The sequence below is a fragment of the Chaetodon auriga genome, chromosome 15 (assembly GCF_051107435.1).
Source record: "Chaetodon auriga isolate fChaAug3 chromosome 15, fChaAug3.hap1, whole genome shotgun sequence".
In the NCBI taxonomy this organism is placed as follows: Eukaryota; Metazoa; Chordata; class Actinopteri; order Chaetodontiformes; family Chaetodontidae; genus Chaetodon; species Chaetodon auriga.
This window is the reverse complement of record NC_135088.1, coordinates 21,768,096-21,784,746: the sequence shown is the minus strand read 5'-3', so window position 1 is coordinate 21,784,746 and position 16,651 is coordinate 21,768,096. Positions and strand designations below refer to the sequence as shown.

At 40.2% G+C, this 16,651-nt stretch overlaps 1 protein-coding gene across 1 annotated transcript; it reads left to right on the top strand.

Annotated features, from left to right (window-relative positions):
* Positions 1 to 6,208: 6,208 nt before the first annotated feature.
* Positions 6,209 to 10,432, top strand: LOC143333123 (zona pellucida-like domain-containing protein 1). The gene is made up of 10 exons (XM_076751063.1): positions 6,209 to 6,317; positions 6,643 to 6,863; positions 6,968 to 7,152; positions 7,984 to 8,056; positions 8,461 to 8,558; positions 8,765 to 8,845; positions 8,922 to 9,090; positions 9,190 to 9,301; positions 10,152 to 10,272; positions 10,408 to 10,432. The coding sequence occupies exons 1-10, from the start codon at positions 6,209 to 6,211 to the stop codon at positions 10,430 to 10,432; spliced, it is 1,194 nt and encodes a 397-aa protein (XP_076607178.1).
* Positions 10,433 to 16,651: the final 6,219 nt, after the last annotated feature.

The window sequence follows — 16,651 nt, the reverse complement described above, 5'->3', positions numbered from 1 at the left end:
ATGCATCAGAAGTTGGGATTTTCCATTTCTTCATGGACACCTTGCAGTGTCCTTTGCCAACCTGCAGGTGGTTCAGTGTTTTCCAGACAGCCCAAGGATGATCGTGGCCGGTAGCGAAGCATTTGGCTAGGATGGTGCCTCTCTCTATCCATTAGGTTTTCTGACTGCCAAGGCTGTTCCACTGAATCTGCCAGTAATCCTGGCATCTGTTTGGGTGGTCTCTGGTACTTCAATGGTGTCCAGGAAATTGCTCCTGGAGCCAAGCCTTTTCTGAGCAGCAGAGAGTCCATACAGTGAGTGCCGGTTGTCATTGGCCTCTGCTTTTGTGATGACTGCTCTGGAGATATTACAGGGAGCGATGCCAGAGAGGGCATAAAGGCAGTGTACAGGGGTTGTTTTGATGGACACAGTCACTATCCTGCAGGTGTTGTTGGGAATAGGGTCTAGTTTACGGGCATGGCAAGATTTGCTCCACATTGGGCAGGCATGTCCAGCAGTGGAGAAGCTAGTGCCAATGTATGCAGCATACTTTGGTGAGCACCCCACTTTGAGTTTGTTAGTTGTTCTAGAAGGCTGTTCCTGGTGGAGACATTGGCTCTTGTCATTTGATATATAGTACTAAGAATGAAGGAAATTATTTTGAGATTATACTTTATGTACTCTTCAGCAAAGCAGCACCTTAAAACCACTGCCAAGCCATTTTAGAGAAACTGGGTCCAAATCAGGCAGGAAACTATAGAAAACTCAGGAACAGGAATGGCTGGAGGCTAGTAGGTCGGTGGTTATCCAACTCAGGAGCTGGAGCTGGCAGGAGGGTAGCAGGCTGAGGCCTATCCAACTCAGGAACTGGAGGGTAGCAGGCCAAAAAACAAACTAAGGAGGAGCACAGGAAAACACAATGCAAACAGACAACAGAATCCCAGAAAACAACAAACAGACAGGACCTTGACAAGGCCATGACACCTCCAGTTTCTCCAGCATGAATGATTTATAGATGAACACAGACATCTAACTTTGAGATGGATTACATCCATGTTCTCTCTGGTAGTTATTCTGACATCAGCGCAGACAGAATTTCTTATTTTTGTTGACAAAGTTGTTATATAAGCAGTTGTAGCGGGGGCTGCAGTAGCGAATGGGAATGGCAGAGCATTCTGGGGCAGTGCTGACATTTTTGTAAGATAGATACTAGCTGTCATTATCTGTCACTGTCACTTATCCTCAGTCATCACCAGAAATGTGTAAAGTAAATACACAAAATCCAAATGGTCATGTAAAGAGGCAAAGGAGTGTTATACAACAAAACAAATCTGCACTCATAGGGCTTCAGTGTAATTATTATTATTACTTTTTTCTTCATTGGTTGTGCATTTGCCTATTACAGCCCACTATACAATCTGAACTCTGACAGTTACACCAAGCTGAATGGGTTGCGACAACCTAGTTTGATGGGAAGTGATGGTGAACAGGTGATGGTTGGTATTCTCCTAACACAGTAGATTTACTGTTGATGACAACACATTCATATTCCCTATAGGAGTAGCAACAAGACAATGTTTAGGTCAATCAGAAAAGACCCAGTCCATACTGTCAAGTGTCCGGTTTTGAACAGTATGTAAGGGTTAACACAAGGCAGAATGGATATCGACAGAAAATTTGATGTGGTAGTAACAAATCAGTGGAGTCATATAATTAGTAGTCTAAAGTCGAATTCCACTATTTGTCCTGTGCATGTGGCCACCAAAGAAGCGGAAGGTGGAGAGTGGCCACTTCCTCCTCCTCCAGCAATGTGGGGGTTAGCATGTTGCAAAAGTTGTACATGTTACATACAGTAATATAAAGTTTTTGGCAGCGACAAAGTCATATAAAACTTTTTCAGTTTCAGTAATATTATATTTACAATATCAAATAATGCATTCCCACCTGACATTAAGCATTCTGCAACTCTCACCAATGTCAGCCCTTTAATGATATTCAACACAGGGGATAAGAACTGGAAAACACTGTTGGAAAAATTCACCACCATGTTATGGTCAGTCACATAACTAACACTAAGGTGTATGTGCATATGTGTTTGGCTGACAAGGTCCAGAGAACAACACACTCTGCTTCCACCTAAGCTGCAAAATATACTAGATAAGTATGTTGTACATTTATTCTTTTCCTTTTCATTGGGCATTTACAAGTGTCTTGTTAAAAGAGTAGACTTGAAATGTACATAAATGCTTCAGGTCACAGTTTCGCCCTTGGACACAAATGAGATGTGAGCCTGCATGGAGCTGATGTGAAAAGCTGCATAGATTATAAAGAAAGATGTAGTGGTAGGAAAAAAATGTGCGATAAAGCTTGTCAGCAAAATTTCTGTCAAAACCAATAATAAAGGTTAAGCATAACATTGGCCTAGAGACCAGGTTATGCCAAGGCTGTAGTGGGGATAGCACTATCAAGATAAACCATAATACAACCATAGCCAAACATGATAGTATTACTTTGGTTGGAATTAACACAGAAGTAGTGCAATCAGTAATACAATGTTCTACACAGCCCGTAATACATTATAACATTATAAATTATTGATAATTTAAAGTAAGTTAGTACTTTAAAATTAAAGTAACTAGTAATATGTAATGTATTACATTTTCAAAGTAACTAAAAGAAGTAGCACTGTCCTCTTGTGGCAGATGAGGACAGGAAGCCTCAGCAATCTAGGTGCGGCTGACTATCCTGAAACTTCACCAACTGGCTGTAGTCCGAGCTGAAGATTCAATAGTAGGGTTAAGCGTCTCTGCACGGAGAGGCTAAAGAGCATACAAAAGAGGAAGAAACGTTAGGACTCAAAGTTTGGCAGGCCAACCAATGCCCTCCATGGGGCTGAACAGATTTCAAGCAGCACTGCTATCCCAGAATCCCCATTCATCCATGCCTGTCCACAAGACAAAACCATCCTGTCATGTCCATACTTTGCCAATGCAATGGACCAGTGTGCTAATACTCTAATAATAATTAAGTAAGGGAGGCAGCACAGCAGTAAATGATAGTATGTCGGCTAATGTTGTTTGTTTGTTCTTGTTTTATCATAGAACCACACACACACACACACACACACACACACACACACACACACACACACACACACACACCTCCCTGTTATGAATACTGTACACATAACTGAAGATAACATTACAACACTCTTCCACATTCTTTTGAATTCACCACTGTGGTTACAACCTCTCCACCACCTACAGTTACAATCTAAGCTATCAGTCCTTCACTACAGGGGTCTTACCTTTCAGGATGCTTTCATTTTGTATGTAGAGGAACAGAGTTGGTCTGCTTTATATGAATCATTATTTACAGCCATAAGGACATACCAGACAGACCAATTTGTAAACCAAGAGCTCCTGGAACAAAGAGAGAGTGCTGTTCTGGCAGGTCTGATGGAAAGAAAAAGGCATGGGATGCCTCAAGACTCCACAGTACCTGGAGCGCATTGGCAACTATTAAAGAATGGAATTAGCCATAACCTTTCTTATATAGTACATTTATATTGTGAGTCCAGTCAAGTTTATTGTTCAGGTGATGTGCAGGTATTTGTAGGATTCCACCATCTCAATGTCTGTTTGCTGGATGTTCACTGGTGTAGATTGACAGTGTTTGCACCTGCTGAAGTCCCCCACCAGCTTTTTGGTTTTCCCTGCATTGATCGGAAGGTGTTCCACTAGCACTAATCCACAAATAACTGAGTCAGCTCTCTGTACTCCCCGTACAATTGCAAAGTCGTCAGAAGATCTTTTGCAGGTGACAGTTAGCTGATTCGTGTGAGAAGTCTGTGGTGTAGAGGGTGAAGACGATGGGAGCCAGGACTGTTTCCTGCAGGGCCCCCATGAGGCAGATAACTGTGTCGGACTGATAGCCCTGTCTCGTCACATACTGTAGTCAGTCGGTGAGGTAGTCCATGACCCTTGCTGTGAGGTAGTGGTCCACCTCTGTGTGCTCCAACTTGTCCTTTAGAAGTGTGAGCTGTATAGTATTGAAGAAAAAACATGATTCCCACAGTGCTCCCAGCCTTTTCCTGGTGAGCAAGGGATGACAGCATCATCCACCCCAATGCCTGTAGCTGTTGAGGTCCTTAGGGTGCGCAGCTTTTGTCACTGGTACCATGCGAGATGTTTAAATTTAACCATTGTTCATGTATTATACTATGAACATGCAGCCCTCCTGTGTGTTGTTTTCCAACCCACTTTAGATGAAATCATTTCCCCTTCTTTATGATGAAAGCCTTGGCAGCTGCATCCCTTCAGCTGCTGTCATGCCACTTAGTTAACTTTACTAAAGGCCTTTGAACTGACTGCATTCCACAATTATGAGCCTGTTAGCATGTTAGTTAGCTTAAGATTTCACATTATTCAACACGAGACACCCACTGACACATTTAGGAAATAGAACATTCCTTTATAGCTAATTCTTGTCTTCTTGTCTCATTTGTGGTCTGATCATTAGTAAATTTATCAAATTCAGTGCCTTATATCACTATTTTCCAAGCTACTGGAGCTGTCATGTTTACTTGCATATGCATGGTTTCCATGTGAACGGCGCCATAGTGGCTTTCATCGTACTCAAATGGACTAAAGTGTCTTGGAAAAAAACATTAAGCGTATCACACAGCTATCACACAGGTGCCCTGACAATCACCACACCTCCACTGCCATTGCAAATTTTTGCAGGAAATTGTGCATCCTGCCATAATTCCTATCTGAAGATGTTGCCAGAATTCAGTAAAATCCATCTGCAGTAAAATACATATAATCTTGGAAATATGCTGTAACAAGACTCTTAATACTCCTGATACCGATTAGGCCTACAGAAATGAGTGTACCAGCAATTACCAACAAAACAACATGATTGTCTCCCCTGTCTAGCTCGGCAGACTCAATCTGGTGCCAGCTTTTTGCACCTTTGCGTCAATGAGTCTTTCAGTGTAAATTGACAGCCGTGCACCACTACAATAAAGAATATTTTCCATGTTATGAAGGTAAATCTGGAACTGATTTATACACCTGCAATATTTTCATTTTGAGAGGGAGAGTCACGTCTGCTGTATGTGCTGTATGTGTATGATTTAAGAATTAACATCTTAACAACTTTTGTAATTCTAAATTCTTTAGTTTCCACAGATATGCACTACTCCACCCAGAACAGCGGCCATGTTAAAAGACCCTGCTTAGTTAGTATGATTGCTTGGAAAAGCACACAATGGAGAACATCTTCCTTGACTACACAAACAGAGCTGCAGCCTTTACATATGGCTTCACAGGTGCACTGATGACAGACAGAAAACAACAATCTATTGAGTCCATAGCAGTTGTGTAACAATGGTGACACTGAGCAACAATCGGTCAAATATTAGCCCTCATTAAGGTTAATAAACCTAAAATAATGAGAGGAACCCAAGTACATACACACTCTTTCCAGCACATTTAATTAGAATTAAATGCCTAACCTGCTGCAGTCTGTGTTTGGTATTAGGTAATTTCTACTAATCGTTCAAACTGCTTTGTGTCATTCGCATTTGGCTGTTAATGATATCATTGAGCCACTGTGTATTCCTCCACAAAGATTCCTCCAGCCAATGTAAACATTGCACCTAAGTGCAGTACCCACGACACCCTCTGGGATGTGGAACTATTCCACAGGATCATCTTTGGGTCAATGTAAAGGATAATGCTGCTATTGTTCATATACACACTGTCACCCAAAAAGGGCATCAAAGTATTGTTTATTATCTCTAGGGATTTAACACTTACTTCATGAAGTGTCATGTTAACATTGTAAGAGAATCTGTACGTTAAAAAAAAAGAGCTAGGTCATTGTCCCTCATAAAGACGCAGTGTGTAGAGTTTCATGAAATACCCTTAAGGTATGGTCCATGGAACTCCCTGTACAAAAGAATTGTTCTTATGTAGCAAAGTCAAGGTGGACACACCAACCAACACTGACCTTGTTTCTGTCCAATCCTAAGAAAGAGTCATAGCTATATAAGAATTTCCCACCACTCCACTGAGAACATACATTGCTCAAAGCAGTAGGTGAGCAGAGAAAGGGGACAACGTCAGTAGGACATGCAAGGTGGGTGCCAAGTAAGGTGACAGTAACATCTACAGAAATGTCCAGTTCTTTTGATGGATCATTGTCTCTTGCTGTTATAGATATGTCCATACCAAGAAGGGAAAAGATGAACCTTCTTAGCTTTCTCTTCCTGGCATCGATGGTGGCCAAGAGCAGTCAGTTAACCTGCCAAACTGACTTTCGACGTCCAGGTATGGTATACCAGCTTCATGTTATTCTGCTGTATTTCTGTTACTTCTCAACTGATTTTGCAGGAAATGAATAGGCATGTGTGCTCTCATCGACAGTTTCTGTCATGCTTATTATTTCATTTCGACCTCAAGACCTAAAAAGAAATGCAATTTTACCACACAGGTGTAAATAGAAAATCTGGAAAACTGAAAGACCGCACTTACAATTTTCATTTTGCTTTCAGGGTTTCTTGTTGTTTTCCTTCTACATGTGAAATTAGTTTGTGAATGAATAAGACATCCAATGAAAATTGCAGATTGTGACATACTTTTCCCTCTCTTATAGAATACACTGACATCTCAGTTCAATGTGGCACATCCTCGATAAGTTTGGCTATCCAAATCTGCCCTGTGATCTACACTGGCTACAATGAATCTCTGCTCATCCTTAACCACATATTTGACAATCCGGATTGTAAAGGAACCTTGGATGAATCCGCCACCCCACCTGTTGTCAGGTTCACCTTTCCCCTCAACATGACTAATGCTTGTGGCAGCACTTTCCTGGTTAGTAGAGGTTGGAGGTGGAATAAAATTGTGGAGAATCCATGTTTTCTCAAGGCATCCTCTTTTTCTTAGTGCTTGACTTTACCATTAAATGTTGCCTCCAGACCACCAGTGCAGCTGGCACAGGGATCTTTGCTGACTTCTCCAACATCCAGACGGTTAATGTCAGTGGTGTGGTGCGCTCACATGATCCAACCACGGGAGTAGTCACCTATAATGCTGAGCTCAAATATTATTATTCCTGCGCTTACCCTCTGGAGTATCTCATCAACAACACCCAGGTGGAAGTGTAAGAACTCTACTTGTATCCCTCTAACTTTTTGAGATGTTTACTGTACATGACTGGACGTGTTGTTACATGGGGAAATTGACAGTGTCTGTGACCATTTTGATGGTAAGTATTCAATGACCGTTATGCTTTATAGTTTGATTTTCGAGGAATTTTACAAATTTTCGTGATTAAATAGAGTCAGGCAAAGTCATTGGTGCCTTCGTCCCTTTTGAGTGCAGTGTAACAGCATGTTAAATTGTGATATTAACCTAGTTTACCTCTAACCCTGGTTGTCTGTGTGACCAAGTAGTGTAAGTAAGTATACAATCCAATACAAGTTGCTTATTTCACTATCAACAAAAAAAAAATAGATTCTGACAAAATTCCGATTCTCTTTCTATTTAAATATACACACAGCAGACCACAGTAGCAGCAGACAAAGAAGGCTAATTTCTTAGGATTTATACTTTTTTCAGCGACATTTTTAAACATGCAAAGAATTAAAATCCCAACTTTGCAGGAGGCATATTTCTCTGCTTTTGAGAGGACAGTTCATCATAAAACATTAACACATCAAATGCATGAATGTGCTTGATTTTAGGCATAGTAAATAGGTAAATATCCTCAAAAACCAAACCATCCTTTTTTGTTTCACTATGATCACTAAAACAAATGTAACCCAGTATGTGGTACAAAATACTTTTTCAGGCTATAAAAGTAGCTTACTCTCCTCTGTTGGAAATCTGTGGAAATCCAATCCTGGTGTATAGCAACATGTAGGATGCAGTCAGACATGTTTCATCCAGCCAACTCCTCCCTGTTTCTGACGTCACCCCTTGTCCCATGTAGGTCAGCATCTTCCATTGCAGTGAGGGACAACAATGGGAGCTTCATCAGTACTTTGAGCATGGGACTCTTCAGTGTAAGTTGAGAAGCAGATGTTTTATGGTAAAGTGCTGGCTGTAAAGTCAGTGAGTCTGATGCTGCTTGTGTTTTTGCTGTTGTCATGATTTAGCTAAAGTAACTTAGTATAACCAGTGATGTCAGTGTTTAGTAAGTTGTATTTCTTGTTGCATGTCCACGCAGTCTTGTGTGTGCAAAAGTCAGAAATGTGTGTTATTCTGGCTTGTCTATGTTATTCAATTCAGATAAATTCAACTCACTTCAGTTCAAATCAAATCAAATCTGCATTGAAATACAGCAAACACATCACACACTATCCAAACCAGAATGATCCAACAAGGTAAAACAAGCTTCCCAAATGAACTGTGTAAAATGTGGACAATAGCCATTTCCAACTGACCAACTATACATTTCTGTTGACAGGATATCAACTACACCACTCCTTTGGTCATCCCGCAGCTGGGCTTAGAGCTTAGAACCAGCATTTATGTCCAGGTCCGAGCAGCTAACCTGACTGATCAGTAAGAGCACCTGCTGCCACTAGCCTTGTGTACACTAGAGATACACAGATTCCAACACATTGAATCTCTGGTATCTCAGAGGTTCCCACTCTGAAAACAAACTGAGTGAACGTAGATTAACTGGATTGTATTAAATGTCTTATCAGGAGAAAAAAAGCAAGCACATTTAGCATCACCTCTGATGCCTGTTGTTCTTCCCCCACCAGGTACCATGTCCTCATGGACCGATGCTATGCTTCCATCTCTCCTTATCCCACCAACTCCACTTTCTTCAACCTGTTTGTCTCGTAAGTTCTCAAATCCCACTCTGAAGAGACAGTCAAAGTCCATGTTAGGCCAACACAGTTTTTCTCTGTCAAACAGGTGCTCTCAGGACCAGATGACCACCATGCACGAGAATGGGGACAGTCACCACGCCCGCTTCTCCTTCTCTGCCTTCAGATTCCTTGAACAGCAGAATCAGACGGTGTCCACCTACTACCTGCACTGTATCACCAGACTCTGTGAAATCAGCACCTGCAATGAATTTAAGGTCAATGAAGGTTCAGTCGTGCAGAATGACATTCAGCCCATTTCTTTTCTTAAAGCTGGGAATTATTCATTCATTCATTCATTCTTTCTTCATCTACAGCAATGTAACAGCAGGAGAAAAAGGGATGTTGATTCCACTGGTATTTCTGAAACCACCACTCTGTCCTCACCAATTCCCATTATCACCAAAAATGAGAATTGTAAGTATGACTGTTTGGTAACACTGGACTTTCAACGCTGAACACCACACTGAAGTCTTAGGTGTTGATGTGATGTGGTACAGTTAAAAATTGTCGTAAATTTAATTTTTGAGATAGCTTACTAAGCTTTTTATGACTGCATCACAACTGTTATCATAAAATCACAAAGAAATCACCTCACAGATGAAAATGTAAGCAAATTGAGGTGATGTAAATGCACAAGTAATGTCAAGCCTACAACACTGAGCTGCTGTGTTAATCCAGATTTCCTAATTCTGAGTAGAAATATATCTTGTAGTTATGTGTATTATCTATACAGCTTTGAATTCTGTAAATCAAGAAATATATTTTTAGAACTAAAAAGAATCTACATAGAGGCTTTGGCTTGTGTGATAGCATGTGTCACTGGATTTCCAAAATGCAATTTACAGTTTAATTTACTAGCTCTAAACACAGTAAGATTGCCTCAGACTCTTTAACTAGTTCTAGTAATTTACAGATAGAACAGTGTTTTGTCATACCTCACAAATTACCATTACAAAAATACCCATTTCTTTTCTCATTTCATCTCTTTTATCTGTTCAGCACCAGCATCGAAGGAGGAAGGTATATTGTTTAATTTTCATGTAATGTATTTCTTATTAGTTAGTTCACCAAATAATTAAACATATAAATCCTAAGAGGAATGTAAATGATTCATTTTATTCCACCTAAATACTATCTCATGGCAATGAAAGTCATTATTAATTAGTGAGACAAGTTGCCAACTGACTCAAAAGCCACTTCTACCTGATTATATGCAGATAATGCTATGTGAGTTGAGATGTGGTGAACATGTTTACTGTGGTTGTGTTGTGAGCAGCTGTGTCCAGCAGTACCTCAGACTCCGGCTCCAGGATGGGACTTGGCATAGCTGTGGCTGTCCTCGCTCTGGCCGTCGTTGTGGTTCTAACTGCAGCAGCTGTCTTCTACAGAAGACTCAGGCACTGTTAAAATGGAACAGACACCACACTGCACCAACTAAACCGTTGAATGAATTGGTGTGCTGCAACCTCACAAGACCTGTGATGTAGAACTAAGCTCAGCATAATATCACTCTTGTGTTTTTTCTCATGTAGGATGTACTGTATACGTGTGGTTTAGTGGTCTTATTGTTCTAGTTGTAGGCTGGTGGAGTAACTTGAATAGCAAAGTGAAGAGCAAGGACTTTGCACACAGAGATGTTTGCTTGTTTTAGTAGAAAATTATATATATATGCATTATATGATGAAAAGCGTGTTGTAGTTATTGTTAGTGTTATACACACACACACACACACACACACACACACACACACACACACACATACATATATACATATATATATATATAAGTGAAGATCTTGGAGAGTAGCCATTGTTTGATGTAATGTTTTTCATTTATTAGGTTATTAGCTTTTTGCATTACACAAATTCATTTTTGACATTTGAATGTCTATATAAAATAACCTGTCTGGATACTAATCATTATTTTACATAACTGGACTGCCCCTTTTAAAATCAACCTTCACATGCATTCACATGTCCTACAGTCTTGATCATGTTTGATAGTTTTTTTGTTTTTTCCTTTTAAAATGATTGTATACAGATTACTAAATAATCAGAACAGATGTCAAATATGGATGTACACAAAACGGAGAATAAAAAGTGTGTATTTTGGATGTTTTAGCCTTTGTTACACGTATACAGGTGTGTGTGTGTGTGTGTGTGTGTGTGTGTGTGTGTGTGTGTGTGTACATGTGTGCACTTCAGGGTGTATATGTATATATAATTTTGTCTAAATGTGACTTTGTATGTCTGCTGGTCTGCATTCAAAATGTGTGACATGACATTATTAAATCACTTCATGTGGTTGTTAAATTCAGCTTCATTGAACACACAGACATTCAGTGATCCTCATTAGAGAAGCAGCCATGGATGATGTTACAAACCAGAACAAGTGATAGTGACTGAGAGCATGTATTTATCCTCCACTGAGTTGTGTTTGTTCTTGTCCCCATCACAAAACTATTTAAGGCATATTGGTATGGACGATGGATCCAATTTTACGGCAGACCACAATGGATCTTCATATATCCCTGACACCAGACTCCGTCTCCTTCCATACAACCTCTTTAACCTGACCTTTGGGAGGACTCATTAATACATAAACATCACATACAATGAATAAACTGCAAAACCAGTTTCTTTTTGGGGTGGAAACATTGAAACTGAATACTACTATGTCAAATGACTCAAATGACTATGACTCAAAAACAGCTGGTCAAACAAGGGAGGTGGGACAGCCCTCAGGCAAAAATATCACCACACCTCTACTTGAAGGAATGAGGATACTGCAGCAGTAGCCTACTTTAAGGACACTCCGTGCTGTAGAGAAATGTTTTAATGACTTAATTTGGTGGCCAGATTGTTTATATCACATGCTCAAGAAAGCACACACGCCCTGAGAGAGCTAGCAGACATGAGGGACCAGGAAGAACTGCTGCATATGATCAGTATGCTTTTCAGCATTCCCCCAATGCCCCGTTTTGAGGTTTTGCATTTAAAATCCTGAAATGGGACACATTATATTACTTGATGGCAGAAATGATTAGATATAGGTCACCAGACCCATATGGAACACTAAACCCCTATGATACATTTAAAGTGTCTTCTAAATTGATGGGTGGCAATTTGTATTACATTAGTTCAGCTTTGCAAACAGAAAAAACAAATAGATCATATAATAGAGTGTTCACCCACTGCGCTGAAATTGAGGAAAATACATCATTTCATCACAGCCTGAATCACCGAGTAATGCTGCAGAGAATACCCAATTAACTTTAACCGAGACACTGCACCAACACATCAGAATGAAATTTAAATGTCACTGGTGGGCAATTTTTACGCAAAACACAAAATTGTCCAACACAGAGTTGTGTCTACTAAACAGAGGTAACTGAGCTCTTGGTGAAATCTTTCAAAATTTCATAAGAAATTTGACTGGTGAAGTTTGAAAGCTGGAACTCTGTAATGTTTTTGTCCTTCATTTCACTGCTAATAGATATCCCATGATGCAGATGACTTAACACTTGGATAATGACTTCACCATCATTAGAATAAACTTGTAAACGTGTGGTTTTTGGAGGTGTAAACAGGTGACTTGGTTATAGTTATAGTTTAATGCTGTCTGGTGGCTCTAGAGTAGAGGTACAACTGAGATGAGGGTATTCAAATAATCCAAGGGGGACCTTGCCTCACCTATGAGCAATAAAATGAGCACAGAGATAGAAAGAGGAGGAAAGAGCTGCAAGAACCACAAAATTAGGATGTAAAACGATACTAGAACTACTCTGTGACTAAAATCACAGCTTAATGAATTCTGACAGGACCCGCCGATCTCACAGTATTTAGTCATAGCAGTTACACTCTTTCACCTTCATTTTAACAATCACTGACTGGGATGATGGAAGGATTATTTCAGGGTATTTTGGGGCTTTTATGACAGAAGCTTTAATATAAAGCCTTGCTGGCTTACATTAATGTGAATAGCACAGTGATTTTTATTACTAGTAGTGATCACATTCTAATCCCATAAGTAATTCATGAAGTCAGGAAACACATTTGTGCTAATGATGTGTAACTATATCAAGGGTGATACTTGGTTGATGGTGAATTGGTGAATCCCTGTTTTAGTGACGATTGCATAGCAAGCCCTCCAAAATCCATGTGAAACTACATACATGTTCATTATAGTGTCCTCAAAATCATCTGAAAAGAACTGGGTTGTTAAGAGTTTTGCCTTCTAACGCTGAAGTAAATGGTTGAGTGTATGGCTATATTTTTCTAATTGGCTTCCTTGTTAAATTGGTTAGGATAGAGTTATGAAGCATACATCTTTTCTGAACTGACTACAATTCCTGAAGGCAAATGTGATCACATAGTAGATAAATGCAGGGGAGATAACACCATTGCAGGACTGTGCCTTTAGAATATACAGCAGTTTTAAGTATGTAGTTACCTTCCATTCCTGTCAATTTGACTCTTTTTGCTTTGTGTTTTGAGGCTGGATTGCCAAGTTCAGCCAACCAGGTAGTTGTATTTGGACTGTTTGCCATCGACTTTCATCTGCATGACAAGCTTTGTTTGACTCTGCCTGAAAATAATAGGATGGAATTTCCTTTTGAGTTTTGTTGAAAACTGCACCATGGATTCAAAAGGAAACTCTATCAGCAAGATGCTCAGTTACTGAGAGAGGGAGGGGGAGAGGGGGAGAGAGGGGGAGGGAGGGAGGGAGAGAAAGAGAGAGAGAGAGAGAGAGAGAGAGAGAGAGAGAGAGAGAGAGAGAGGAAGAGGAAGAGAAGTTTGGACGTTGTGTAAGAAAGGATGAGAAGAGAATCGTTGAACCTGACTTTGAACCTGCCAGAAAGCAGAAGTGGGCAGCAGTGGTGCTTCAAAGTAGAACACATCTCTCTCTGCCCATGCCTATGTCTCTCTCTCTCTCTCTCTCTCTCTCTCTCTCTCTCTCTCTCTCTCTCTCTCACACACACACACACACACACACACACACACACACACACACAAATACACATACATGCAAAGACATAAAGACACAAACAGTAAGAGAAGGAGTTCATTAATAATTCCCATTATTATAGGACACTACATGGAGTTGTTGAATACTAAATCTTATATTTTATATCAGACCAAAATGTGAATGTTTTTCATGTCAACATTTTTTTTTGTACAGTAGTTCCTCACATAAACCAGTAGGAGGCACTTTAATCATTTGCTTGTGCTTGTGTCAGTTTACATAATTGCTCATCTGCTGAATGACTATGCCTCTAATACAGTCCATTACACAAAGACTTATTAATATACACGCAATACCCCATGTGTGTTGAATGTGAAATTCAGGCTTTTAATTAAAGTACTCTGCTGGGGGTTTAAAATGAAAATGAAAATCATTGCTCACTGACTTCATTGGTTTGTACTTTAAATTCTAAACTGTGTCTTGCACAGGGTCTCAGTGAGGGGCCTGGAGGTGGTTCTAGGGTTTCCCCAGCAAACAAAAAACAAAGAATGGCAAGATTTTAACATGACATAATTAACACAACCTTAATCCCAAATATAGTTGTCAAAATACTATGATCCCAGTTAGACAGTTTATACACAGCATAATAACAATGTTCTATCAGTAAGTTTTATTTTCAGAACAGAAAAATCTATCTGAAGACAACTTGTAAACCAGCGGTGATTAAAATGCTTCATGTGGGTTTGTGGACTCTTAACTGTCAGGGAGTCGTGATCTAATATCTATCTGATCATTTGTAATTCTTGTGTGTTTTTGAGTACCACATGTGAAAATGCCACCTGTCTTGGTCCATTTGTGAATTCAAGAGTCAGATCACATAACGTTATGGAGCACTTTAAAGGTACGCACATGAGCCTCCCCTGTATGAATTATGCAGACGTGGCTTCATGAGTTGTTTTTGTGGTTCGGTGTTGCTGTCAGCAACCATCTCCCTATCCTCTCTGTTCAGCTGCGGACTCTCTTTCCACATCAATTTTACTCTGTCCTCAGCTGACATGGAAATTGATCCGCTGTGCCATCATTATGAACATATGAATTTTCTTAATGTCTGTCTTGGGAGTGAGAGGCAGGTGTAAGTGGGCCAAAGATGGAGATAAGACAGATAAGCTGCACCCTCTCTCTGTGTTGTGTTATTTCCCAGAGCCGGTCATGCAACACCTGCCCACTAGATGTCTCTGGTGTGTTTCTGTCTTCTGTTGACACTTGATGACCCTTGTTATCACCGTCTTCCTGCGCAGCTGGTCTTCATTAGCGCATTAGCTTTCTGTATATATATGGAGCAGAGTCCAATTTACTAGTGCCAGGCTGGCTGTTGTTACCAGCTCCTAGAACCTTTTAAATGACGTGCTGATCTTTTGAAGTGTTTTTCTGATCCTGTGACAACCTAAAAGCCTGATCTTGATCTTCAAAGACAGCCTTTTATGCCACCTGCTGTGTTTCAAGCAGTTTCATTGTGCAAGTATGGCGCTTTCTAGCTCACTGTCATACTCTCATGGCTTACTGGGACACTTGAACAGACATGAGTCATCATTAATGTTATTAGTAACACCTGAGCTTTTCTCACTATGCTGAGTCGAAATGCTGTGAAAAAGGACTGTAATGGGTGAAAGGTCTGTCCCATTCCAACTGCTCCTCTGAGAAATGCAGTGCCTGAATTTTGGGGACAAACCAAACACAGTGCTTGAGACACTGGTTGCACACAAATTAATTCAGATGATCTCAATGACTTGCAAAATTGGAAAGTGACAAGATACTGTATGCACAAATAGCTTTGGTGTCTGAGAGGCTAGACTGTTTCATTTGGAGGAAAGGTACAGTTCCACCCTGACCTCAGATGACCTGATGGCCCAACCTTTGTTGCGTATGTTTTTTGGAGGATCTGACCTCTGAACTGAGGCACAGCTGCAGAGTGTGTATTTGGGTCCCGTTTGCTCTTACTGCCATGTCAAAGGCACATGGAGCGTGACTAGAGACTTTATGTTAGCTTGTGGCAATTATGCAGAGCAATGGCAGCACCAAGTGGAAACTGCACTGTGGAGGGAAAACGAAACTAAGCCCAAGGACAGTTTGATTGGCAGAGAGAGGTCTCCACCAGCCTCTGCGCATCACCTTCCATAAAGACAAGTCTGTGATCACACAGTATTTCCAAATAATTATTCAATTTTGCATTTAGTTTTTTTTCTTACTCTACAAATATAGAAATATTAATAACAACACAATATGAATATGGTTTGAAATGCTGATTCAGTCATTACTGACACATTCAACTGGCCATCTAGGGCTTTGAAGTGTCTGAAAACACTCAATGGAAACACAAGTTGGATAGTTTAGAGATGTGCTCCTGCCCTGACAAAGGCACTAAAAACTGAATAAAAAAATCAAATAAAGAAATGGTCAGATAGCAATGGTGGATTTTTACTTGAGTAATTTAGCATTTTTTGTGGTTACTACTAGATTTAGTTTGAAAATATAGTAACAATCTAATAATTAAATTAAATCAGAAATGTGGTAATATTCTATATTACAAATGACTCAACATCAGCTGCCAGAAAAAATCTCCCTGGTCACCAAACCTGTGGCTGAAAAAACATGCACTATTTCCTCCTGTTTAAGTAACGTGGGCTAAAAAGTACAATGACCTGCTGTTTTAGGAATGTCCTCTGTCTTCAGTAGGAGCCAGTGGGCTGAGTGCCGCAGACTGGCTGGTGTCAGCCAGGATTGTGGCACAGACTGGTCTTTTCATGGGATTTG

Coding starts and splice junctions, on each gene's coding strand:
- LOC143333123 (XM_076751063.1), top strand. CDS start 6,209: ATGTCCATACCAAGAAGGGAAAAGATGAACCTTCTTAGCTTTCTCTTC. Junction 6,864..6,967: donor CTTGTGGCAGCACTTTCCTG/GTTAGTAGAGGT, acceptor TGTTGCCTCCAG/ACCACCAGTGCAGCTGGCAC. Junction 8,559..8,764: donor GCAGCTAACCTGACTGATCA/GTAAGAGCACCT, acceptor TTCCCCCACCAG/GTACCATGTCCTCATGGACC.